Source organism: Boleophthalmus pectinirostris, unplaced genomic scaffold (assembly GCF_026225935.1).
Source record: "Boleophthalmus pectinirostris isolate CB_2022bp ecotype Guang Dong unplaced genomic scaffold, ASM2622593v1 HiC_scaffold_4, whole genome shotgun sequence".
NCBI lineage: Eukaryota > Metazoa > Chordata > Actinopteri > Gobiiformes > Gobiidae > Boleophthalmus > Boleophthalmus pectinirostris.
The window spans coordinates 14136636-14161299 of NW_026571353.1; the positions used below are offsets into that span (position 1 = coordinate 14136636).

General features: G+C 37.8%; 1 protein-coding gene across 3 annotated transcripts in view; it reads left to right on the forward strand.

Annotated features, from left to right (window-relative positions):
- The window catches only part of galnt9 (polypeptide N-acetylgalactosaminyltransferase 9), a 150188-nt gene that overhangs the window by 40030 nt on the left and 85494 nt on the right, over positions 1-24664 (forward strand). For all 3 annotated transcript variants that reach the window (XM_055162134.1, XM_055162133.1, XM_020928377.2), the window contains one exon: positions 10911-11091. In XM_055162134.1, coding sequence (XP_055018109.1) covers positions 10925-11091 — 167 coding nt within the window. In that variant the 5' untranslated portion in view covers positions 10911-10924. The remainder of the gene's footprint in view (positions 1-10910; positions 11092-24664) is intronic.

Consider the following 24664-nt stretch of genomic DNA (forward strand, 5'->3'; position numbering starts at 1 on the left):
AAGCCCATTTCACAAACAGATAACAATCAATTCGACTCTGCCTTGAGGAATGATTTTAATGAATTCTACTGCTCACCTGACAATCAGCATTCAGACAATAACAGCAAATTGAGACGGAGCGAGCGTCTCCTATATTTACATCTTTGGCCTACAGTCATGCGGCGCCCGTTCCATTGCCTGGATGGATAATTAAAGATGTATTTGATTTTTCATTTGCCCTCTGCTCCCTGATTGCATATGGCAATACTGATGGTTCTGATATTCATGTAATTTGTTTTGTTGAAGGCGGATTGACTAAAGGGTGCAGGCATGGTGCTTCTTATCTTTGCAAGAGGGTTGTCTGTTTGATTTTGGGACCATCAAATTTCTTTCTATTGTAGTCTGTATGTTCTCCTTGCCTATCTTTTAAGTTCTTTCTGGCTCCCCACTATTGCATAAAACGTGAATATGTACGTATAACAGAATAGATGTAATAACAGAAATATTAAAAGTATGCAATGCAATTGAGTTGATGTAAACTTTTCATTTGGATATTTGGAAGTTTGAAGTTAATTATTTTGTACTTCAGTTTTTCATATTGGCTTTGTTGCTTGCTGAAAGTCTTATGAATACCAAATAGGTGAATTTTTAAAGGATTCAATTTTCTACTCGAGGCATGGTTAATCCTACATTATTTTGTTTATCTTATTTCTATATAGATATTTTTGTCAGTGGAATTATTATTTAAAAACAGTGATTGTGCCATTCTGCAATAGGCAGTTTTAAAAAGGGCTCTTTTTGAATCCAGTTTAAAATTGAATTGTGTGGGGAGTGTTCAGTTTGGATGCCTCTCAATGGGAACACTAATGCAGATGCGTAAAAGCCCTTACAAAGTTAATATTGTGTTGGTCTAAGCCGCCCTAGAAAAATACTGGTGCAAAAACGGCTCTTTTTAGTGAAGCCATGTTAACAGACCAGGCTGTATGCAAATTGCTTTCGACTCACTATTGGCAGCACTGTCATTGTGGATGAAGGTGGTGCACAGTTTGTTCAGCAGCCTATAAAAGATACAAAAGATATGCTTTAGTGAAACGGTGAAGAGCTCAATTCTGCATTGCTTCCCACACATGCAGTCTGTTGTGCTGTATGCTTTACCATAGGAGAGCACAATCCTGGTATTAGGACATACCATTCAGAACGTGAACAGTGTGCTCCTCAAACCAGTTATAAGGCCATACATCGTGCAGAATTGGCAACAAAAAGTTCAATATTGCTCCCAATATTTACTCCAAATCCACTGGACTGGTTATCTATTGAATATGTACTATGTGACTTTTGTTATTGCTTTGTCTGGGATGTTCCACTTTGAGGCATTAAACTTATCTCCCTGTAGACAAATGACTGACTCCTGTTTCTACATAAACACTTATATATATTAGGGGTGGGCGATATCTCGATATTTTTAATATATCGAGATTTTTTAAAAACTCGATATGAATTCTGACATATCGTATATATCGATATAATGCTTATATTCAGTTTTGATTTCGCCGCTTTGCTTGTTTGTCTTCTCTGTCGCCGCCCGCGCGCCCCCGCCTCCCTAATTTTGTTCGCTCGTGTCTCATTCACTCCTCACTATCACCGTGAACGCTGCAAGTTGCTGCCAGTGAAAAGCTTCTACCGCCACGAACCTTTTCCACCATTTACAGACAAAACCATCAACAGCACATCCTCATATTCCACCGAATTATGTCCTTTAGTCCAAAAGAAGTTGAACCGCAAGAGCGGCACGTGGAGTGCGCTGTTTATGCAAATTAGCCATGCCTTTTTAAGTTTCGTTTCTGTAAAACGTAAACAAGTCTGCGCAAAGCTGCAAAAAATAAAATAAAATAAAATAATTAACACTATAATCTCAAACGGGCTGATGTGGCTCTTGAGTCTTTATGCGAAATATCTTGTAAAGTTTAGTAATGTAAATTCTATTTATGCAGAAGATTTTAATTAATAATCTGTTGCAGTGTCACTTGTACAAAAGTGTTTGGAAACGTTGGGTTTGATCTGCAGTGGATTGTGGGAAACGTCATAGCTCTTTACTGCTGGATAGGAACATGGCTCTGTTAAAAATAAGGAACATCCTGAGCTTCTTCTATTAAAAGAGTTCATGGTTATGGTTATGGTCTGGATAATGCAAAGATGAGCTTGTGTTGAGTTGTTTTATTTATGAATGAAACAAAGGAAATATGTTTTATTTCTTTTATTTGACAGTTAAATTATTATTTATGTAATTTGGGTTTTTTGTAATCTTAAATGTTCCTATATGAACTGCTGACCTCTTACACTTAAATAAAAAAAAAAAAGGACCTTGTGGAATTTGGCATATTTGTTTTTGCAGTTTTCCGTTTTAGGGGGTTATTTTTTCCTGTACAGATATCGAGATATATATCGTATATCGAGATATAGCAAAATATATCGAGATATATTTTTTGATCCATATCGCCCAGTCCTAATATATATTACGGAATATATATATATATATATATTACCGAATATATATATATTACCGAAAGAGTCGTAATGTTCCAAGGTACATGTGATTGTGTACAGATATAAACCCTAACTATCCTTATGTCAGTCCATGTCATTTCTGTCCCTGTAGTCTGAGACAATGCAATGAGGACACAGCATTTACTAGTATACTCAGAGACAGCTTACAAACATAAGATCAACAAAACCAGTTTAGACTTGTATAAGGAGCACAAGGCCAGGACACACTATCACACTGGATAATAGTTAAGATTAAGGTAAAAAATTAAGAAAGTAGTCATGAGAACTGAGATATAGGAGTCAAGAGGTTGTGATAACCTCGCATAACATTTGTCTAACAACAGATCCAAGTTGTGTAAAAGCCTTTCCATAACAATCCCCCATTTATTCTTAATCAAACCAAAACAATGTATGAATAAAGTATATAGATCTGGCTGTTTTGTGGGTGTTGATGCTTAAGCTAAAGACTAGAAGCAAAACCAAACATTTCTTAATGGTGCAGATGTTGAGTTTTACCTCAGACACCTAAACAAACATGAAACAAGTTGACACCATTTTATTCATGGTCTTTAAAAAGTGTTTTGTTTTACATGGCCAAGGAACATTTTTAGCAATAAAATCACCTGTAATTGAAAGATTGTTAATTTAATGCTGCACTAAAGAGCATTGTCCAAGGAGACAGAAAAGAGATGTAATGCACCTTTCAGTTCCATAGTTGGGATAGTTTCACCACCTCCTCTCATATGATTAACAGGAAAACCTTATTATTAGGTGTCCCTCTAGCCTAGAAATAAATTAAAGTTTATTGGATTCATTCAGCAGTGTTCTCCTTTGTGAATCTCAGCTGTTACGGCACTGACATGCTGTCACTTTGACTTCACGCTGGTTTGCGCTAAATTAATGCCATCCCTTGTCACTCAGGCTTCATATTTGTTTTGGTCTTTGGAGGCTTTAATCTCTTTATAAAAAGTGATTTCTCTTTGAGATTTGAGTGGTCTCTACCAAGCATCAATATTTAGACCCCTTTGCTTCTCATCGGACGTGCACAAATCCACTTCTGTCCTTCAATTATTGATTAAAAATGGGTCCATTTTTTTATTTTCTCAAAGAGCTAAAAGCAACATATTTAGGTGGCTATTTAATAATGCATGACAGTTATAGACCCTTTTAGTAGTTTTGTAAACCGAATAACTGGCTTTCAAAAGTCAGTATACTTCATTTTAGGATAATACATTTTCTATGTTAGAATAAAGTAAATTACATATTAATTTAGTTTTGGTCATAAGAGCTTAGGATTGTGGCATCACATCTCAGAATTTTCAGTTAGCCTAACTGCTGCCGTGAAACTCATCATTTTTGTAATATGTTCATTTTAATCACTCTATATGGTCCTTGTGTTTTGATTTCACTACGTTGTCTGTAAGTCAAGATATGAACATAAATAACAGACCAACCAGACGGCATCTTTCCCCGAGGCCACTACTACAGGTTTGATTAACAGCTATCATGCCTTGTTGCCACAGGTGAGTAGGGGCGTTACTTTCAAAAATCCTCCCTCTTTAGGCTGCCTGGTTTCTGGTTTTCAAATATGGGCCCTGGTTGCAGATTTGCCATAATAACTCTTAGCCTTGACTGACTTCATTTGGCTGGGTTATTCTAACACTATAGTGTGATGCATGTATTTACTTTAACAAGTTGTTTTGCTGTTCTTTTGTCTACTTTTATTTAATTTTTGCAAATTAATATTTATGGATGTTTGGGATGTTTTGCACACACAACACAGAGTTTTTCCCCTTTGATCAGTGTTTGATCCTGAGCTTTATACAGAGAAAAAAGCCTGCCTGGGCTTGACATTATCTATCCCGCATCAATAATATTATTTGAAAAATGAAAAATGAAGTGACAGGTTTTTTGCTCGTAAAGACTTTTTTTTTTTTTCATTTCCGTGGAAGGGACGGACAAGTCTAATGTTGTTAACTGCTGCACAAAACAGCCACAGTGACAAGTGCCGACTTCACACGAGGGTCGCTCCGAGACTTTTTCCTCTCTCCAATGTACTATAGTGCCATGCACATTGATCCCATGTATTCTTTATCCATTACACAGAGATGAGAAGTGTGACAAGGGGCTAAACTTAAACAATAGGCCTGATTCAAACTAACTTTACAGTATCTTGGCAGAGGACTGAGATATGTTGCGCAATCAGCAGATTCACGAAGCAGGTGCGAAATTCCGAGTGCAAACTGAAAAAGTCCATGTGCTGTTTGTGGGCGTGTTGCACAGCATTTTCCATTAGAAACTGCGCATCTTTTTGCAATTCTAATGTGTAAAAAATAAATGAGAGTCAAGCTTCTGAGCAAAAGCTCTGTTTCTGCTCTGTGCGCACACACGTGAGCCTACACAATATGAGAACTTTGACATATGCTCACTGGAATGGCTATGTCCATATTTTAATCTTTACAATTTAAAAATAGCTGAAAAATATTTTGGTTTTAATCAGTGCAGCCAGGACTAACTGTCACATTCTCACCAATTCTATAGAAATAATTAGTAAAAAAAAAAAAAAATCTGTAAAAAAAAATCAGTTGTTGATTCCAAGGCTGTCATAATAGTCACATTAGTTCTATGACGATAAAGATGCTGATATGGGTCTGACAACCTCCTACAGTATGAGGCATGTTGTCACCCTGTGCTTGAACTCTTAGAATTCTTGATCCAAGAGTTGATACAAGATGCAATTGTATGAAAAGATCAAAGATAGTCACAGTCTTTCATCATGGATACACTCAGTCCAAAGTTTGGACACAGATTTTCATTTATGTTTCTTTTTTCTAGAATTATTTACAGTGTATATTCTCACTGAAGACATCAAAACTATGGAATGTATTGTGAAATTAACTTGTTTTATATATTTTCAATCAATCCTGGATCCTACCAACCCATATAGTCATTGTGGCCATGTATGTTATATGAAAAATGTATTTACAGGCCTGCCAATATGTTTTAAAAAGTCAATTTTATGTTAATTTAAATGGAGTACTATTTTGTTTTAACGAACAAGTAGATCTGGGTGTTTGGCAAGTAAAAAACGGCAACCACTTGCCCGCCGGGCAAGTACTTGTAAATGCTTAATGCATGCCGTAGCTAGTGGTGTCATTTGCTAATCTGTACCCAAACATAATGTGTCAGTCTATGATAAGGCAGCATTATGCACGGTCAGGAGCATGTCCGATGTCTTGGGACACGCTGGTGAAGTGGTGAAGTGGTGAAGTGCTTTGACAGATGTGTGTGCGTATACAGACAATGATAGTCAGACTCGGAGGGAGAGGAGGGGCGCGGCAGGACCAGATGAAGCTCAGATGGAGAAGGAGGTTTGAGTGCACAGGCAGATGTTAGCCTGTAATTGCCTCATAGTGAGATGATGGATGTGGCTGAGGTGCTCTGTGGAGTGTGGATCTGAGGGGAGCTGAGGAGTCCAACTGATGCCAGGGCACGCCAAGTCTGGAGCTGAACGAACAGATTGTATTAATACTGTCCCAAGTGTGGTTAGAATTCAATTAATTTAACCTATTTTTGTTTTACTGGTGTAGACCTGCATGACCTGCTTTTGAAAAGGTTTTGACCTGCTTTAGTCTTCTTAAAAGGTATTTTGTGATCAGAGTGTTCTGTGGGGTGGTTGGTGCGAAAGGATCAATGTTTCTATGACTCACTTTCTAACAAATTTAAATCTGACTTTTCTGGCGATATGGGCAAAGGGGATCTGCTACTTGCTTGTCCCCATGGAGATATTGCATTTCTTGCCATGTTCCACCATTTGGCTTTAAACGTCTTAAATCTAGTATTTAGGATGATATATTTTTCTCAGGATTGTATTATCACATCTCAGAGAATTTTCAGTTAGCCTAATGTTAAAACTAATGGAGCTTATCCATTTACAAGTATTCTGAACAAATCTATACATTTATTCACCTAAAGATGTGTTGTTGCTAAAAAAAAAACATTACCTTGAAAACATGCATTCTTACTGTGAGCCTATTCTCCACAGATCTAACCTGTTTTTTGTTTGGTTTTTTTTCGCCTGATGTCATCTCCATATTGTGTACACAGTGATAAATACATTTTTGCCCTGCTGTGGAGCATTCTAGGCAAAACTAAAACTTCTCTGAGCTAATTATTTTACCACTAGGCTGTGAGTTGTTTTGTCTAGAGTGCACTTCTATTGTTTATGGTCACTGGTGGTTGAGTACCCTACAGCAACTCGTCCTTGGCCTTTAGCATCCACTGCAGCAACAACAGCTACTGCACTTTATGATGCTTTTACACAAAGTGACTCATGGCTGTTCATACATACATTTTTAACCACACACTGGGCCTGTCATGGTCTAACCTACTTTACGTAACTGAGAAACTAGTTATGGAAAGCATCGAGAAAATAAATGTTTACTTTATTTTGTCTTAGTAATGGTTGTATCCTGGTGTTGTTGGTGTTTGGTGCTGATTCTAGTGTTATTTTCCATCTTTATGTTCAACAGTGCCTATAGCTATTTTCTGATCTATGTAATAATGTTATTTCCTCTTCAAAATCATATCCAGAATTGTGTGTGTGAGAGAGTTTTGTTTCATTCACATATGTTTAAATTAACACACAGACCCTGCATATTTAGGCCGAGTTCTTCTATTAGACAGAAAACACTCCACATTGTGATGTCATGTGGTAAGACAGGAAGTGTTTTTAAACTCCATACAACTTCAAGTTTAGATCATTTCAGCCCTGGAATTGCCTATCTCTACTAAACAAAATAAGTGGTAGCTGTTAAGCTATAAACTACCACTACTTGACATCACAAGGTGGAACAGAGCATTTTGAGCTTTAGAGATGTAGACAGACTAATAAAAGGTTTACACAAACATGTTTTAATGGAACAAAACACAACTCCAGGTATGTTTTTGAAGATGTAACAACATTATAACATAGCTTACAGCACACAAAACTCTTATTTTGCACAATATAGGATCTTTAAAAGTCACTCTCATTCAGTGTATACCAATGTAGTAGTATTGCAAAATGACAAGAATTTAAATATTTCTGTTATTTTTAGTGCATTGATTTGCAGCATTTCAGTTGCACCATGCCACAGCCAGTCTCCACAATCGGATTGAGTCTACAGCGAGCTACTGATAAAACATGGCCGAATCAAATTTCCAGGTCTAATTTTAGGCATATCTTCCGACCATAATGGCATTTCCTTTCAATCAGACGGAGGAAGCAGAGACAAAGGAAGGACCAGAAAACAAAGCTATCAGGCATTGTCCTAGTTCTAACAGAGGCTGAGAGCTCTCCAGTCTGCATGTGCACTGGAGGGCACAGCTCTTATTGTGAGACCGCGACCACCACTGAGCCAGACATGTGCCCCTGTCCTGACCCCTACAGAGTATTGTCAAAACACCAACGCAGTAGTAGCAATAGCAGGTCCAAAAGTGGTAATGTTTGTAGTTACTGAGTAGTAATCGGCATACTGAAGTAGGAATTAGAATTTTCAATGCAGTAGTAGAGTTACACAGCAGCTGATACTTTTTCTTAGTTGGAGTATATAATAATATGTGTGAGTACCCATTATTATTGTGGCAGCAACTGACACATTGCCTTAAAACCAACCAGTATTTGTCAAAATGCAATAAAGCAGTAAGCTTAGAAGTCTTTAAAGTTTAATGTAATTATCACGGTTAGTTAGACATGAGATACCATATTGCCATAACAGATGCAGAGTTCCTTCGTATTCATTCAACTCCAGCCAATAAACCAAACTTATCATTTATCAACAGCCCAATGAATGTTTATAAGCACTAAACCAATGTACTATAAAAGCAAAGGGCCTACACTATTTTCTGATCTGTTATAATTTGTTTCCTTATCAAAAACATACCTGGAGTTTTGTCTTGTTTCACTCGCACGTTTAACACATGAACCATGCAGATTTGGGCTGAGTCCTTCTCAAACAGAAAACACTCTCCTCCACCTTGTGATGTCATGTGGTAATACAGGAAGTACTCCACTGTTTTTAAACTTCAAACATCTTCACTGGAATCACTTGGATCATTTCAGTCCTGGAATTGTCAATCTCTACTGAACTATAGATAAAATGATCTGTTAACTTAAAAAACTACTGCTTCATGACATCACAAGGTGGAACAGAGCATTTCAATCTTTTGAGATGTAGACAGACTAATAATAAAGGATTACTCAAACATGTGTGAATGAAACAAAACACAACTCTAGGTATATTTTTTATTAAGAAACAAAATTATAACTTATCATAAAGCTCACAAGAGTCAATTTGCATAATATAGAATCTTTAATCTTTTGCAGTGAAAGTACAGTAGTAGGCAGCAGTGGGAGTAGCAGTAGTGGTGACAGGAACAACAGTATTAATGGAATCAGCAGCCCAAGTACTAAGTAGTAAAGGTGTGTACCAGTAGTCTGAACCACTTGTCAGAATGCCACGGCAGCAGCATTCATGGTGGGTATGGGGCATCACTAATCCCCCTCCAGGGAACAGCCAGTTTGCACATTTCAGTCCCAATTACAGATCTGCAGTAGCACCAGAGGACCGGGATCGTCCAAATGTGGTGATTAGTGCGAGCTTCCTGGAGGGTGAGGATGAGAGCGGAACACTGTTTACTGACTGTCTGCACTGTGTCCATCTGCTGGGATAAACAAGAGAGATAACAGCACTTCTCCATGCAGGCGCTTTCCTAAAATTACAATTATGTGGTATTGTTTGGAGTGGGACTGATGTATAGAGAAACGCAAGCATATTGTCAAAAAATGCTGAATTACTTTTTCTTTGGACTACTGGGGAGTTGTTGGATATTTTTTTGTGATATGATAAAATTTCAAGGTGCATTGTGTAGCTTTTCTCATGGAGGGTCCGTCAACTGCTATTCTCCTTGGTGATGTTATTGCTTTGTCTAGAATGTTTCACAGTATGATATTAAGCCTTTCTATCTTCATGGAGACTAAACTAGACCAAGTTACAGGTCACATTTGTGGAGAGGCGACCCCACTCACAGTCAGAATGCCTGTGTTTCTCTGTATTTTGAGCTGTCAAACCATCTGCAATTTAATTAATGTATTGTGGAACTGTTTAATGTCATACTGTGGAATATTTCAGGCAGAGCAATAACGTATTTGTAGAAACAAGCAGGTGGGGGACGAACTCCCTACCAAAAAGTTACACAGTGCATTTTTAAGTTGTAAAAAGCTGAATAAATGACTTCTCCAACTCATTACAAATGCAAACTCAGTACTAAAGTGTTTATTTCTGCTATTTATTTATTACAGCTCATGATTTTTTAACACTATTGTAGATTTAGAATAGTTTCAGGGTTTTGTGTCAGTGGTATAAATTTGTTGCAATAATATTGTCTATTGGCTATTTTTACTTCAGCAATATATTTAACTTCAACATTTCTTATAGTGACAGGCCTATCTTTATGATAATATAGATGTTTCTGTTTTTTTAATGTATATCTTCCCATCTCCATCCTCAGTTAATCTGAACTAATAGTCCACTACTATTTATGTGTTTTAAACTAACAGTACCATATTTTTGACAATGTAGTAGAGTAAAACCAGCTCTTCAGGTCAAAATGGGACCATCCATCCATTGTCTTCTGCTTATCCGGGACCGGGTCACGGGGGCAGCAGTCTAAGCAGGGACTCCTAGACTTCCTTCACCCCAGACACGTCCTCCAGCTCCTCCGGGGGAACCCCGAGGCATTCCCAAGCCAGCCGAGAGACATAGTCCCTCCAGCTCCAGATCACCAGGAGGAGGCCCCGGGGAAGACCCAGGACACGCTGGAGGGACAAAATGGGACCACTGTAGGGGAATTTGTACTCTGACCCTACTCTTGACCCTGCACTGTTGCTAGGGCAACCTGTCAAAAGCAGTGGGGCCCATCTTCAGATAGCGACTTAAAAAATGTTTGTGAACTTCAACTACCAAAGCTGAGGAAATAGTTTTATTGATGTGGATGTGGTTTGAATATTTTACAGTAATCTGAACTTTTCAACTTTTTCAGCAGTATCATGATATTCAGAACTTGTCATTTGTATTCAAGTACAAAGCCTCCCATCCCTCTGTCCCAATGTGACTTGTGTGTGACATCTTTGAGTGTTTTGGCGCTCCTTCATTGACAGACAATATAATGATGTCGTGTGAATGGGTCTCAGAGGTGTCATGGTGGATCTTCTCCACCTGTCAGCGCTCTGCCCTCTCCGCGGCCTCTCTCTTCACCTGTCTACTTCTCTTTAGTCTGTACAGGTGTGTGTGTGTATGTGTGTGGGGACAAGTGTGTGATTGTTTTGTCTTTGCTTTGTCACTCAGGTCTGGCCAAGCCCATGGGGTTGGTGGAGGGTCCCGGAGGTTTGGGGCAAGGTGGAGCTGCTGCCACTCTGGGGGAAGACAGTCGTGACGCGGAGGGCAAGTACGAGGAGTATGGGTACAACGCTCAACTCAGCGACCGCATCTCTCTGGACAGGAGCATTCCCGACTACAGGCCCAAGAAGTGAGTGTCAGCTAAGTTTTGCAGAACTCTTATTTTTATGTACAACTGTGTTTAAGTATTAGTTAAGTACACACAAATCTGATAATTTTCTGATTTACTGAAATGTCATGTAAACAGCTGATGTGAGACTAATGTGAGAAATTTGATTTATTTCTGATCACTCTCATCTATACAAGGTTTGACTATTAAAATTATGCACACAAAAAAAGAGATAACTATTTTGGCAAAACCATACTTGGGAACAATCTCCTTGGGATAGATAAGTTTCCTGTCATACTGGGGAATAATGTAGCCAAATGTAGCCAAAGGACAATATTTCCATGGACATCCTGTGTAGCTGAACATAAATTTAAAGCAACAGGCTGTGTCTTTCATTTTGGGATGTGCCAAGTGTCTTGCCAAAAGACACATGGTACCACTGGATCTATCTGTATAAAATATTCAGTGTAATACCACAAAATATCACAGACAGATACACATGCAACTGACAAAATAATAATAATTACAGCATATACCTGCACAAATATTTCTTTCAGATAGATTCTCTTTCCAAGTATTCTGTTCCCAACACGTGTTTTTCACACTTAAGTGCCAGTGGTGACAAAGACGTGTATATTTGCCAGTTTAAGCCCTGCAGCAGTTGATCGAGTCTATTTTTGTCAAAGGCACATATTGTACGACAAGCCCCACTGCCAGCAAACTGACATTATTATTCGTCAAACTCATGATGCGCCTCCTCCATGTTCAAATACACTGGCATGTTTTCCGGCTCATATTCTGTGCCAGGAAATACAGGCCACGTCAGAAATGTTTAAAGTGTGAAGTTGAATTGGGGATGGTGGGATTATCGCTGCTCAGCTGGGGCAGGGTCAAAAGTGCATCATACAGCGATTGGGTGAGAATGAGGACAGTAACAGAACAAATGAAAATGCACAACAGTAGCTCAGTTTGTTGTGGAGTGTTTGTCCACTGATCCAAAGGTTGTTCAAATCCTGTGCTTGACATAAACATCATTGGTTGACCGATGCAATTCAAGCTCCTAGAATAGTTGTCATTGTGTCCTTGAGCAAGACACCTTGCCCTCAGTGTCTGTGTACATTGGTGTTTTAATGTATATGTGAATGGCTGAGTTCCTTGATGTAAAGTGCTTTGAGTGCCTTGAAGGTGGAAAAGGTCTATATAAAAATACATACAATTCTAGCTATCCATCTATCTGTTTATCTTATATCAGAAACTATTTCAAGAACCTTAGTTTAGTTTTGAAATGCTGGCATTCTAAGCATTTAAAGGTGCATTGTGTAACTGTGCAATATTAAAAACACATTTAACTACTTAATTTAATGAAGTTAGTCAATGTAAAAATAATAAAAATACCTCTTACCTCTTCTTCCTTATAGTTTTGCTACAGAGAGTCAAGAGTCAAACTTTTCCTTTCACACGAGTTCACTGAAATTTGAATTATTCTCAGTTCATGAAAATCTTTACATTTTCTCTGAACCAATTTAGATAAAACGTGGGCAGTACATTTGCATATGTTTTTAAATTCCAGCCATGTTGAATATTACTCATAAAAAACATGGCCTGTGTACTTTAAAATTTAATCTAAAAATGTAAATGGCACCAGTCTGAATATAATGAAGTCCAGTGGGGGACATAGGCGTACGGTGTATGTCCTGCTTTATGGTCTTAATTCCCCGCAGTGATGTGTGACATGCGGCCCCCTGTAAAGTCTCTCAGGCCCGAGTTAGAGTCTGAAACATGATGACTATAATGCCCTTGGTCTTCAATAAACTGGCTTTATGTTGCTATAAACTATACAAGAGATATACTATAAGCTGTCTACAATGGTGCACTATAAAAAATAAATAATGGTAAAATACTACAAGCTGAAGTCGCTCAAATTTAAAGGTCCTATATTGCACAAAATGAACTCTTTAAACCATGTTAGGATGTTGGTACCTCTTCAAAATATACCTGAAGTTGTGTTTTCTTTCATTCACAGTTGTTTGAGTAATCCTTTATTATTAGTCTGTCTACATCTCCAAAGTTCAAAATGCTCTGTTCCACCTTGTGATGTCATGAAGCAGTAGTTTTCAAGTTAACGGCTACATTTTACTCTTTGTTCAGTAGATTGATTCTAAGGCTGAAATTATCAACCAAATGTTTCAGGAAAAAAGTGTATGGGCTTTAAACGCGTAGTGGAACATTGTATGTCCACATGACAGAGTTGGGGACTTGCAAGTTGTGACTTGGACTCGAGTCACTATTTTTAGGACTTGACTTGATAAAATGGACTAAGACTTGAAACTCAACTTGAATTTGAAGGTCAGTGACTTGGGACTTGACTCGGACTTGAGGCCTGTGATTGAGAAGACTTTTAAATTTGAATTCTTTCTGTTCTGACAGTAATGATTCACACTAAGATCTTGTCAAGACATTTAAAAAGGAAAAAAATAAGTAAATTAATTTCTAGAACTCTTGTACACACCGTGACTTTTTAAGTACAATTTAGTTTAAAATTCATATAAATTGTTGGTATAAAGACTTGAAAAGTCTTGAAGCTCAAAGCACACGACTTGGACTTGACTCGGATTTATGGGCCAGTGACATTTGACTTGGGACATTTGACGTGGGACTTGATTCAGACTTGAGGTCAAACACTTGAGATTTACTTGAGACTTGCAAAACAATGACTTGGTCCCATCTCTGCCACATGACTTCACAAAGTGTTTTCCTTTGAGAGCTCTAGCCTCTAGCCTAAATATGCCAGATCTGTTTGTTAAACATGAATGAGTGAGTGTGTGAATGAAACAAATTACATCTCCAGGTATGTTTTTGATGAGGAAACAACATAGATCAGAAAATAGCGCATTACGGTCCCTTTAACCTTGATTTTTTTTTTTTTTTACTATGGATAAAGTCTTACTGTTGTTATTTTAATCTTGTAAAAAACATCAATATTACCATGTTGATTAGAGACTTCAAGTTAGAAAGTACAAATGAATTGTATCTATTTATGTAAATTGTTTTATGGGGAAATCAAATATATTCTCATTTTGTTCAATTTAGTCATTATTTAGCATCAGACAGTCTGGTGTGCTATGGGTGCACAATATATCGTAATCAAATTTAATTTGCAATTAGAGAGCACAATTATCAAAATGCAAAGGCTGCAATTAGATTGTCCTCTGCAAAGAACAAAACAGTCTGTCTCTCTTTATAGAAAATCTTGTAGTTTTCTACAAACATGCTCTGAAACTCATATGATTCTTGTATTTGTTTATCAGTTCAGTTTGCAGTCTTTTCTAAAATGTTATTGCTCCTGGAGTTGTTTGCAATGTGCACCATGAATAGAATCCTACAATTTCGATAAACTTTTTTTCCACTCTTTTTTTTTTTTGTCATGTTTTGTTTTCTTTTTTCATACTCTGAACTAACCCCAGTCTCAAACCATGGGTATTCTGACAAAAGGAAATGGTTTTAGACACGCCTAATCCCCAACATAAAAGGACATGAACAAGATACTAGAGATACCATAAGAGCCATTTTGTACTAGTGATAAAAGACATTTCATATTACTTAGCATTAGGTTCAATGTACCCATAGGAGGCCCAGCAGACATTGCCAGCCGCTCTAATGGCTTTCTTCCTGTAAACGTTATATTTAGAAGCACAGATGTCATACAGTGGTATATTGGGGCGGAGGGGCTAATCATGGCTGCCAGTGGAGTTTTCTATCACACAGCGTCAAAGGAACAATGTGGAGCGGCAAAGACACAGCAGCCCATTTGACCGAGGGAGATTTTCTCAGGCTTTAGTGGGATAACCATTCATTTCTTTCTGTTTCCAAGGCACTTTTTTCTCGCCCACAAAATAGAACAACGGAGGAAATGGGGACTAAACGGGAACCGGCTGATTAATTAAAGCAGGCGCTGGAAATGGGAAGGTTTAAGGAAAGTCATTTTTTGTCTTGTTTTAATTTGAATAATTCACAAAGGACTGCATGAGTCAAAAGACGGTTTAATTTTGAAAAACTTTTATGTCTAGCACAGTTCTCTTTTTCTTAGTGAGAAATTTTTGCATGCGTGTGGGTGTGCTCAAATAGCTGAGACTTTTAGGCATATATATATATATATATATATATATATATATATATATATATATATATATATATATATATATATATATATATATATATATATATATATATATATATATAGGCCTATATTATCTTTTCAATTATACAACATTTTATAACAGCATGTCCATTTTATTTTATTTTCGAGGTATAATATTTATAATGTTTTGTATTATGTTTAGCTCATCACAAGGCTGATATTTAGATGATATTTTGGTAGTCCATCAAAACAGAGTAAAAATATGCTCATAATTGTCTTGTTGGTTGGGGTTTAAGTATCACAAATAAATTTAATAGATGCAGAGATATAATTGTTAGAGAAATTCCATTTCTCTGCTGTGCTGTGGGCGCTCAATGCCAGCTCAGACCTTGTTATTTTAGCCTGCAGCATGAGAGGTATAATACTCCCTACAACGGAAGAATAGCCAGACTGAACTGTACTAGGCTGGAATGGACCACATTATCATAATGTCTTGAGGGTTCATATCTCCGGGTTCTGGGTCCCGTACTGATGGTGAATATAAACTTCCCCCGTGTTAGAACTCCAGCATCATGCCTCTTCTCTTCAAATCTCAGACTACTGCAATTTATTCTACATTGTGTATCATGAAGTATAATCATACTTGTAATTTTGCATATCTCCAAAACATTGCAATATTATATTTTTTCGTATATATCTTTAATATCTGTAGTCATAGGATAAAATTAGCCTTGAAATGTATAGGGCTCATGTGGTCAGGCGGGTGACTTGGACAAATGAGAGAGGCGTGGCCAGTCAACAAGATGAACAGTTTTACAGACATACGCCCGGATGGGAGTGTCTGAAACGTGCTCTGAACTTCATCAATTATCCCCTTTAATACACTAAAGCGCTATAGGCGACGTCGCGCGACTGCAGCCAATGATAGTGTGTCTATGTGTGAGCCCCTGACAGACCAGTAGTGACTTGTCAGAGATGGATCGGCTCCAGCCCAATGGTCCACTGCCAAAGATAAGCCCAATACCTATAGGTTTGATAAAGCCTGAGTACACCAGTCCACAGAAACTAGAAATCGATGCTAGAAAAAAGTACTCGCCATTTTTTTTCTTGTTTATGTGGCTATAGCTACACTTTGAAGATTGAAGAGAAACATGAAAGGAGGACTTTTAGAATTGGAGTAAGTTCAAAGAAAGAAAATGATTACTTTAGTGGAGTACAAGCAACATTATTCTTCAGCTCTCGGCCTTTTGTTGTGGCTAGTGTCATTTTCTAGCAAAATGGACTTGTACGTCTTGGTTTGTCATTGTGATGTGCTATTGTGGCTGTAAAGTGCGATTGCTATAGGGCACTTGTGGTAAATTAGATCCAACATGTCGAGATAACATTGATTTACTTTGGGGTATTTGTAATTAATCACTATGGCTGTAGGCCTTTAGTCATTTAGTCGATTAATCGTTTAATCGGTTGATGGTCTCTTTGTGCCTTTTGTTTGTATCAGTCAGCTAATCATTTTATTTAGATTTTAAGGATTTATATGGGACAACAGCAGAAAGGAGAAGTTAGTGAGTGAGTTAGCTGAAGATGTGGTATTTTTTGGTATTGTATTGCTGTATAAAAAAGCAGATTAAACTCATGAGTCACAAGTTTAATTTGTCTTTATATATATACATTTTCCTGCTTCTTTTTTGCATACATTTTTGTTTTAGCATGTACTCCCGTGCAGCTGTAGTCTTGTGAGTGCAGTTTGTGTCAGATACATAGAGAAGTATAGTAGTTTTCAGAGATATAATATTGCTAAATGAACAATATAGCGCTACAAGAATGATGCATGATTAAAAGAATAAAAGGGGGATGAGAAATTATAGGTAAAATAAAATACTTTGAGTAAGAGTCATTTTATGGACATGTGAAATAGAATTTAGGGAAAAAAATGACATTGTTCAAATTTTATTATACTTGTATTTTTGTACACATTTGGCACTTTCAGAAACAAGAAACAAAAAAAAAAGAGAGAAAAATTTTAGAGGTTTTGCTATACCTCCTTTGAGTCAACTTAATCCATCTGCAGGCTTTAGTCGACCAAGAATTTCTTTAGTCGATTACAGCCCTATAAATCACTTCTAAAATGTATTCAAATGAACCTAGTAAGAGCCCTGGAGCTGTGTGCCAGGTTAGCTTCACCTCTGGCAGTCTTCTATTTGTTGGCAGGTGGAGTGGTGTTTATGTTGTGCTGTGATTTTAGTGTAGTGCCCTCTTGCCATTTGTAGAGTGGTTTGACAAGGATTTAATAGAACAGATAGAGCCTGGGAATTCAGACGTTTTGTGGATGATAAGAGAGTTGGCAACTTACTTTATTTGTGGTTAAGTTTTTGTAGAAGCTTGGCAGTGGAGCAGCAGCACTATAGAGGAAAGGACTGTACTGGCAAAATGTTCAATAGACTTTGAAATCATACACCTGCATTATAATGACAAATCAAAAGTCCCCAAAAACCTCCAAAATACAAAAGGGACAAATACTACGTTATGAATGTGTATTTAGTAATCACAGCTCTATTGTGTGTAGAGAAGAATGGATGCATGAATAAAAAACTATCTCACATGCTTAAGAGAAAAATCAGGGAATTGAAAATGTAACCACTTGAAAAATAAATAAATAAAATAAAAATAATTAGTATTACACTTTATTTATAATCTTAAATGAAAATAGAGCCATTTTATTTATAATAAGGGTGTGCAAAAATATCAAAAATCAATATATCCAGGGTTCTAACAGTCATGGAAATCCTGGAAAAGTCATGGAAATTGAAAATGTCATTTTCCAGGCCTGGAAAAGTCATGGGTTTTTGTAAATTCAATGAAAGTTTTGGAAAAGTCATGGAATTTTAGTATCTCTTTCACACATCTACAGTGTTCTGTTAAGTTATCATTAGGCTATTATGATTATTTACAAACATATGCAACTTTTGTTTAAAAGAGACGACAATAAATGCATTGACAGTATTTTGAACGTTACTAAAATACCATAACCATAAGGTGAGTGGAAAGGGTTAACATTTCACATTTAGCCCTAAAAGTAATCAATTCTAAACATGTAGGGTGGCGTAAAGTCATGGAAAATTCACTTTAGGTCCTGAAAAAATCATGGAAAAGATTTGCAATTTTGTTAATGAAAAAGAGTGGGAACCTTGTATATCGTGAATACAGTATCATTATCTTGAGTATTTTTTTGTATCTTAGCAAGCTTATCTTAGCAATTTTTTTGTGACCACACTACAATTTTGTTTTTTGTTTTGTGTATTTCATATTAACTCTGCACAAGAAGTGGTTTATCAAAGAGATATTGTTGTAAAAATGCATTAGGTTCTTAAAAAACAGCAATAAATCACAGTATCGATTATCGCACATAATGCCATAACGTCATAATATCGTATTGGCAGCCATGTTTCATATTGAATCGTGAGAGAACTTTTGACTCCCTGCCCTATTTTCTAACATACATATGAATGAATCTATCAAAAGACAGTTGTATTCTTGGCCATCTTGAAATATATGCTCCAAATCAAACCGAGGTAGTACGCTTTTGAATTATCCAGGACTGTCCATTAACCCACACACTGCCTCAAAGCCCCCCACATCACCACACCCCCCTTTATCTCCCTAACAAAGTCCTCTGTCTCCCCGTGCGCGTCTAAACTGCCTGATCATAATTACAGTCACACTCCTCAGTAATCCTCCTTCTGTGCACACAGCCCTGTCTTCTGCTCCTGTCCTTGACGTTGTGAGTGACATCCCTGACTCTCACACACACAGACTTAAAGGGGCTCTACGCTCTTCCATCTCCAGCCATTTACCGTCCTTGGGAGGCTTAGGCACCATCGCAGCTCAGTGGGCCGTGAAGAGGAACGCATTCAAAGTGCACAGATAGGTAGAAAGAAAAGAAAGCCTGCAAAAACAAAAGATTTAGGTGAGAGTATAGGCTATAAATTATTTTTTGTAGTTGAGGAAAACACTGTATTGTAATAATAAGGATTGTTTGTCTTATATTATGCTAAATTGACTCTTGTGAGTGTTTGGTCATGGTATAATGTTGTTACTTCCTCAAAAACATAGCTGGAGTTGTGTTTCGTTTCATTCACACATGTTTGGGTAATCCTTTATTATTAGTCTGTCTCCATCTCCAAAGCTCAAAATGCTCTGTTCCACCTTGTGATGTCATGAAGCCATTGTTTTCAACTTAACAGCTTTTACTTTTTGTTTAGTCGAGAAATCATCCAAATGATTCTAGTGATCTAATGTTTTCTGTTAGAAGAAGAAGAACACAACCTAATTATGCAGGGTTTGTGTGTTAAACGTGTGAATGAAACAAAACACAATTCCAGGTATGTTTTTGATGATTTTTAAACAAAATTACAACAGATTAGAAAATAGCGTAATGCAGGCCCTTTTTGGATAGGCTAGATCCAATTTCAGCCGCATATAAATAGAAAAAAGATTAGCTTGCCTGCCTAGACTCACTTTTTAATAAAGCAAAAGCACATCTTGTACTGTATTCTGGGAGTTGGAGGTGAAATTGACACCTACAAAAAGAACAATACTTTCCTGGAGATCTTTGACCATTTCATACCACACATATTGCTTTCCTTGTCTTTGCCTGACCGCATGAGGGTAATAAGCAGAGAACAGCGCATGGAAGACAGAACAGACTCGCTTACCTCATCACCCGTAGCGGTCCGGTGCGGCAAAATGGGATCACAAGGTCCCGCCAGTGCTCAGGCTCCTGCTGCAGATTGTTGCACTTTCCTTTGCTCCGAGTTTATCTCCCGGATAGAAGGTAGAAATGACAAGGCAAACTATTATCTTTCGTACAGGACTTGCCACAGATTGGAAAGTTGCTTTGGCGTTGCATGCACTGTCCAGGGTTATGCGAGGTTAATGGGAATTTTTTTTGCAGCAAGTGAGTGCGGCCAGCAGGGGGAGGCGAGGGAGCAAAGGAGCGTGGAAGAGTGTAGAAAGACAAGGTGGAAGGGGTATGTGATAGGAATATGTCTTAATATGGTGCTCTGTTTCTGTCAGAGATTGTTCCAGGTCAAATTATGTGCGCTGGCCACAGTGCTCAGAGCCATTACGCACAGATGAGGCGATCGCTCATCCTGTTACAGCTTTACAAGACCTCCACATGACAGTGGACAGGTAAAGATTTAAGCAGAACCACTGCTAAATTTAATACTGTAACAAAACCAACAAAAGTACAGTTTCAATAAAGTACATTTTAAGTACAACTTACATTTGACTTCAATCCAATTCACAACTCAATGCTTAAATTTCACACTGTTGTAAAATAACGTACTGAAACAGATTTTTGTCCTCCACCAAAAAACAAGCTATGATTATACTACTATCATCGTTACTACTACTACTACTACTACTACTACTACTACTACTATTACAACAATCACACACTTTGATGATACTTTACAAAGATGTATGGGTCTTGAGCTGTATTCTGTTTTCCAGTAGGTATTATTGACAGACAGATTAATCAATCAGAGAAAAGCCTGGTCAGCTTGTGTCTAAACAAACATGGTGACTTTTGGAAATTGTGAAACAGCATTTTTGCAGAATCAATAAGCAAAGAACTATACTCCTATGTGTCTGAGGTAAAAGAAGTTATATTTTTTCTGATGATATGAGAATATTTGATACGAGATGTTCTTGTGCATTTGAGAGACACAAGCTGTGATCGGATCGTCCCAAGCAAGGTCACACTTTATGATCTAATCTCAAACCCTCTTGCATTCAAACTAGAAATTGGCGGGACTGGCCGGTCAGACAGACTACTCCTATTGGGATCCTCCATGCAGGTGAGGTCCAAAGCAAAATTTTGAAATGTGAAGAATTGGACTAAGTTTGACAGATCATATACATAGAATGTCTTCAACTCTTAAAATACAATGACCATATTTAATTGATCCAGTATTTCTTTGAGTGGTGGTTCCCTGTACAACTAGTGTCCATTTACCCAGGTGTATCCCATCTCAAATCCAATAACTTTTCCAATAAAAACCAGGATCTAGGTCATAGCAACTACAATATCACTTGTACAATCCCCAAATCCTCCTTGACACCTCGTTTCAAGCAGAAATGATGAGGTTGCTTTCCCCCTTTGGCATTTCAAGCCACATTCATTACACTGTCTATAGATCCTGCCGCTGTACTGTATTGAGTACATATGACAGGGAACAGTACTGCATCCCTGTATCCCTTTCCAGGAACCCACCGGAGATACCCCTCACTCTCACTCCACTTCTGTCAGTGCATTTATAGAGCTGGCAGCGTTGATTGAGAGAGCCAATAGAAAATGCAGTGAGAGGAAGAGTAGAAATGATACAGTGAAAGGGTTATCAATCAAAACACTCGTCTATGGGGGCTTAGGGTATAGGTAGACATACGCGCAGTGCTCCATAATAAATAGTCTCTGTGGTTCGGTATATATCTTTTATTACCTCTACTGTCTAATACATATGGGCTGCATTTCTGCTGTTGATTGATAGTACAGCTCATGAAATAAAGCTTTCCATAAAGTCTGTGACACAACCACAATATACCTGGTCACAGAGATAAGTTACTCATTCGTATGCATATGTGTGTCAGATCCACTGACCCACAGGTTGGTGGTGCGATTGCAGCTCCTACAAATGAATGCTATCATTGTGTCCTTGGGCAAGACAATTAACCCACCTTGCCCCCAGTGCCTTGAAGGTGGAAAAGCACTATATAAAAATGTGACCCTTTACCAATATTTGTTGGTAAATACTTATGTCACCATGGCACACAGAATCATGACTATCATGTTTCTTGCCCAAGGATACAATAATAGCATGCACTCATCTGGGCTGGGATAGAACTGCTGACGTTTGGGTTGGTGGATAAACACTCTAACCACTCAGGCATTGCCACCAAAAACCTATAAATGCTAGGCTTCAGTTAGGCTGTATAGATGCCATAAAATAAATTTAATATTCAGCTAAACATGCAAATTGCCATTATCCAGTCCTATCATATCACCAGAATTATAATATTAGAGAATACTATAGACCACTAAGGTAATTCTAGTGAACTAATGTAAATATAGAACTGTTCCAGGGTCCAACATTTACATCTAACAGACACATTTAAGAGGAGCCTTTAAAATTTTCACTCAAAAAACTGTGTGTGTGTCTGTGTGTGTGTGTCTGTGTGTGTGTGTGTGTGCGTGCGTGTGCGTAGCTTCTATTCTGTTTTGGGCTATATATAACAGTGGTTTCCAATAATATGGGAGACAATTATGGCCTCCCCATAGTCTAAAACTCTCCCCCATAGTCTAAAAACAACCTGGACTATATTGGCATAACAAAATTAGACTTTGTTGCTCATTCTCCACATGAGGAGAAAATAGCCAGATATGACAAAGCCCACTTGCACCGTCTAACCATACATTTGAAATTGAGGTAACATCTACTCAGTCTCTGGAGTTCAGTTTGTCCTTATTACCTCTGCTGTCTATATGCGAGGGCTGTGCTTATAAGGGTGATTGATAGCAGCTCATGAAACAAAGCTCTCCCCATAGTCCCTGACTGTAGAACCTGCTCTCCCTGATTCACTTGTGCATGTCCTTGTAATTGTTTTTCTGAAGCTGGAATGGGCAGTGTTGTATTTCTCATCACATGTTGGTTTATTGCATCACGAATAAGATTGATGTTCTCAATCAAGCAGGGACAGATTAGAGTGAAATATGACAGAGAAAACACTTGGTAAGGGCTGGAAGTTATCCATTGTATGTATTGAGGTCTCTTCCGCATATGATTAAAAGCAGCCCAATGACAAATCAAATAGAATAAGAGTGAACAAAGTCTAGTTTGAAAAGTAGGTCTTTACCTTGGAGTTTTCATTTGCTTTTAACATATGTTCACTATATCAGTTTTCCACATTTGAAAGCATACTAGAATATGCTGGGTTTTATGGGTGATAAAAGAACTGAATGCAAAATGTAGGGTTCTTTGGGTTGCCAGTTCATGAATCAGTGCTAGTGCAGCTTCTGTAGCTCAGGGAGTGAATTGTGGAGGTTCTGAGCTTTCCCATGAGCCATGATCTGTCCATATACTGAGAATGATACAAACCTGTGTTGTCTGTATGCAGGTTAAGGCACTTGTAACACAAGTTCAGCTGTGATAGTAGTTAACTGTCTGAGTTAACAGTAAGAGCACAAGGTACTTTTTCTTTAAAAGCTTTTTTTTTGTTTGTTAATTAAAAAAAAGTTTAAATTAAATGAATATGCAATATTACCCTACTTGTATTGCTGAAAAGTTTTCTTTCTAAGACAGGTCCAAACTTTTGTATATTATAATTTAGTTACTGTCAATGACCTGAAAATGAATGACTTGAAATTTCACATTAACAGCAGTTATTATTAGAGCTGTTTCCTGATCTTGTTGTTTATATAGTGTTAGTGAGATGTTTTAGTGTGTTACAATTTATTTTCAACATGCACGCTGCTTACAACATTAACTGAGGAGTAAATAATTGACCATCTGTTCTATCGTCCCACTTAATTGCCAGTTCCTCGCTTGCCAGTTTGCATTGTTGAAAGGTGAGAACCCGCTAACACGCCAGACACCCACATAATGAAGCTTGGGCGGCTCTGAGGGCTCAAGAAGACTGGGGTTAGGAGGAGATAGCTTTAGCACCACATCATGACCCGTCCATGCCCTCCTCTTGGCCCCCTGTCTTGCGGCGGTCTAACCTTTGACTTTTGAGATGCTGTTAAGGCTACAAGAGGCTCCAGTTCACAGGTGGAGGTCAGACAAATCATAGTGTGCACAAACCAACATCAAATATTATGTCCTGAGTCAAGGGCACATATACTGTGTGTTGAGTTTGATAACAGAAAGTAAAGTACTATAATGTCAAGGTTATGAGGAAAAACGAACGACCACTGGTTTATCACCTCCAGTGTCAAATAAGCGATTACAATATAACTGTTAAAGAATTCAGAAAAAAATATGTAGTAGTTGTATTAAAACCAGGGCAGTAGATGGGGGGGGACAAATGGGTCTGTTGTCCTGGGCCCTAGGGTTTTAGGAGCCCAGAACTGGACTCTCTTCCTATTAAATTATATTAGGGGGGCTTCTTGACCTGGGCCCCCAAATTACTGTTGACTGGCCTGATTAAAACTGATGTGAGGATATATGTTAATCCAATTCGATGCAATCAAAGCATTTATTCAGCTCCCCATATGATGAACCCCACTGTATTTAAACTGATTCATTCTATTGGATGAAAATAAACCTGGCACATTCTTGTTGTTGCATTCCACTATTTTTTCCTCTTCTCTACAGTTTACACAAGAGTGCAATGGGTGACAAAAACACTTAAAAAAGAGCAACAATTGTTTTTCTTTTTTTTCTTTTTTTTTTTAAG